The sequence below is a fragment of the Electrophorus electricus genome, chromosome 24, assembly GCF_013358815.1.
Source record: "Electrophorus electricus isolate fEleEle1 chromosome 24, fEleEle1.pri, whole genome shotgun sequence".
In the NCBI taxonomy this organism is placed as follows: Eukaryota; Metazoa; Chordata; class Actinopteri; order Gymnotiformes; family Gymnotidae; genus Electrophorus; species Electrophorus electricus.
In genome coordinates this window covers 5,797,501-5,800,193 of record NC_049558.1, presented here as the reverse complement: position 1 = coordinate 5,800,193, position 2,693 = coordinate 5,797,501, and the positions used below count along the sequence as shown (strand labels likewise).

The 2,693-nt window shown below is 43.6% G+C and overlaps 1 protein-coding gene across 1 annotated transcript in view; it reads right to left on the bottom strand.

Annotated features, from left to right (window-relative positions):
• Window positions 1–255: 255 nt before the first annotated feature.
• The window catches only part of mfsd4ab (major facilitator superfamily domain containing 4Ab), a 6,292-nt gene continuing 3,854 nt past the window's right edge, over window positions 256–2,693 (bottom strand). Inside the window, exons 4-10 of the mRNA XM_027006939.2 lie at window positions 2,357–2,501; window positions 2,150–2,265; window positions 1,880–2,053; window positions 1,632–1,779; window positions 1,295–1,365; window positions 1,090–1,210; window positions 256–980 (exon numbers count right to left, since the gene is read on the bottom strand). Of these exons, the coding sequence (XP_026862740.2) occupies window positions 859–980; window positions 1,090–1,210; window positions 1,295–1,365; window positions 1,632–1,779; window positions 1,880–2,053; window positions 2,150–2,265; window positions 2,357–2,501 (897 nt within the window). The 3' untranslated portion in view covers window positions 256–858. The remainder of the gene's footprint in view (window positions 981–1,089; window positions 1,211–1,294; window positions 1,366–1,631; window positions 1,780–1,879; window positions 2,054–2,149; window positions 2,266–2,356; window positions 2,502–2,693) is intronic.

The following is a 2,693-nucleotide window of genomic DNA, read 5'->3' as shown; positions in this document are numbered from 1 at the left end:
CTGATGAGTAATTGACTGGGAAATGCATCGTTCCATAGTAATTGTTAAAATGTGTTGAGCACCTCTCAACAAATAAATACAATAAATGCAATCATACAAACAGTAAACATTTGTACTGAAATATAATTTAAAATGTATTTCTGGATTATTTGTAGCAAGTTATCTGAATATAATGTTAACTATAGGGCATATTTTAATAGGATCAGGTAGCTACTTACAAATTTATGTCACATATGGACATTAATTAACAAATTTATTACAGTAAAACTGTAGCACTATAACTACAGACTAGGAGGAAGGTAATTGTGAATGGGCCCAAAGTGGCCTCAGTGGAAGAAGCGACATGGAATTAATTGCCTTGTCAGATGGTGACACAAAACCCATTATCAGGTAACTCATCACAGCATGTTTCATTACTCACTTAGCAAATTACCAAGAGTACCTCGGGAGTAATAATAATGTTTATTTATTATTTATAGAGGTGAAAATATGCACAGTGAAAATATCACTGACAAATCACTGTGACATACACAGTGAAATATATTTACAGTATCATACCATCTACAATAAATGCAAGATGCAATGCAAATAGAAGCAAATGATATTTACTACTACTAATAAAGCTTCAACAGTAAAATGCACAATGACTACTACTTTCAGCACTGAAATAAACTCAAGAGACCAGTGACCTTGGTGGTGCAATAGAAGCACACAGAATATTAAATTGGAAACAAGATTTACTCGATTGTGGCATCAGTAATAGGTTAATGACAGGTACCATATGTGACAAATACTGACAAAAATTAGTTTTGTGTTTTAGGTTGCAGGGGATTGGTCTAAAACACAGTCCTGCAGCTGCTATGTCCCTTCTGCTGTCTCCTCGGTCTTCTTCTGTGCATTCTCCACTGGTTCCTCATCTACTCTTTGTGGTGCATGAATTGCATGTGGAGCTGCTGCTGGTACTGTCTTTTTGGGTGGACCTTTTGCAGGAACAAGAGGAGATATAGATGCAGAGTGACACTACTGGTAAGCCCCATGTAACAAGAGGTCATTTGGTGTGCTGCTGAGGAAGTAATGTTGTATGGTTACCTCTGAGATAGTTCCCGTGGAAGCGCTGACATAGCACCAGGCCGAAGAAGAGCACTAAACTAATACAACCAGAGGTCATGCTGCAGAAGAGAAAGCTATAGCTGCCCGCTGTCTGGATGATCTAGAGCCAGAGTGTGCACATGATTTGTCTGTGTAAGCTCAGTAATTCTGGAATATTGGAGAATACATGATCCTGACTTCTTACCGATCCAAGCAGCACTTGCAGGACCATTTCACCCATCCCAGCACACGTTACCAGGACTGTGGTGGCACATCCTGAAAAGAGCAGGTTGATGAGCTATGTAGAGTACGGTCTGTTCATGTCCCCACATTGAATTAAATGTTAAAATATTTGTCTTACAAGGACATTATATGAACCGTAAACTGCCACTAACAGAGTGCAGACAGACAGTAAACAGACAGGCAGGCAGATGTGTTTGTGTGTGTGTGTGTGTGTTTGTGTGTGTGTGTGTGTGTGTGTGTGTGTGTGTGTGTGTGTGTGTGTGTGTGTGTGTGTGTGTGTGTGTGTGTATTTGACCCACCCTGGTAGTCCAGAATATCCTCAGCATAGGCAAGCATGCATGGGAAGACGTTGCTCAGGAACAGGCCCAGTAAACACGTCCCTACAAACAGGAAGACCCTGCTGGTGGAGAAAACCAACAGCAGCACCACTGTGGCTATCACCCCCAACTGAAGAACAGACACAGTGAGAACAGTGTTCACAAGGTACCCTCATACAGTAACTGAGGTTAGAGTAACCGAGGACCAGAGTGAGGCAGCCAGTGCTTACCAGGCTGATTGTGAGCAGGTACACTGGTTTGAAGCGACAGGCGAGTGGGATGGACATCAGTCTTCCACCAGTGATGGCCGCCCAGAAGATGCATGGCAGGTAACCTGCCATTTTGGCATGCAGTGACATCGGTGGTGACACAGCATATGTGTACGCAAACCCAGCATAGACCCCCTACAACCAATGCTGTCAATGTGTGAGACAAACGAAAACTAAAGCTAAAGCTAGAATGGCCAAATGAATTACTACTGAAAAAAAAAAGCAGCTTACCACAATGCCATCGGTCATGAAGAGGACAAATCCACCAAGAATATGGACTCCGAAGAACGAGGCAGGGAGCCCACGGAGGCTGTCGTTCGTGCAGCAGCTGAAAAGGTTACTGTGGCCTAAGGAAGTGAGTCAAGCATACCTGAGGTCAGCCCTAGTCACAGATGTCTCTGGTGCTTTCTACCGATGCTACCTGCTCTCCAGCCATACCTTCTACATCCTTCTCTGGGGCCTCAGATGCCGGGGTCTCCGTGGCTAGCTCATCTTTGTTAAGCAGGCATGGTGGCCCCATGGGGCAACATGGGATCAGCTTCTCCTGATACATTAGCACAAACACAGCGATGGGCACAGGCAGCTGGGACACAGGAGACAGGGGGCGAGGCTTTAGTCCAACACCAAAACACGGCACTTTGTGACAGTCCCTGTTTGTTGCAATGGGAGAAAAGGTGATCATTTTATTGATGAGAACTGTAAATAAATCTGTAGGGTTAACAAAAAAAGTTCCAAGTGCAATTCTGAGGAAGCTAAAAGCAGTCCACATGTTTGT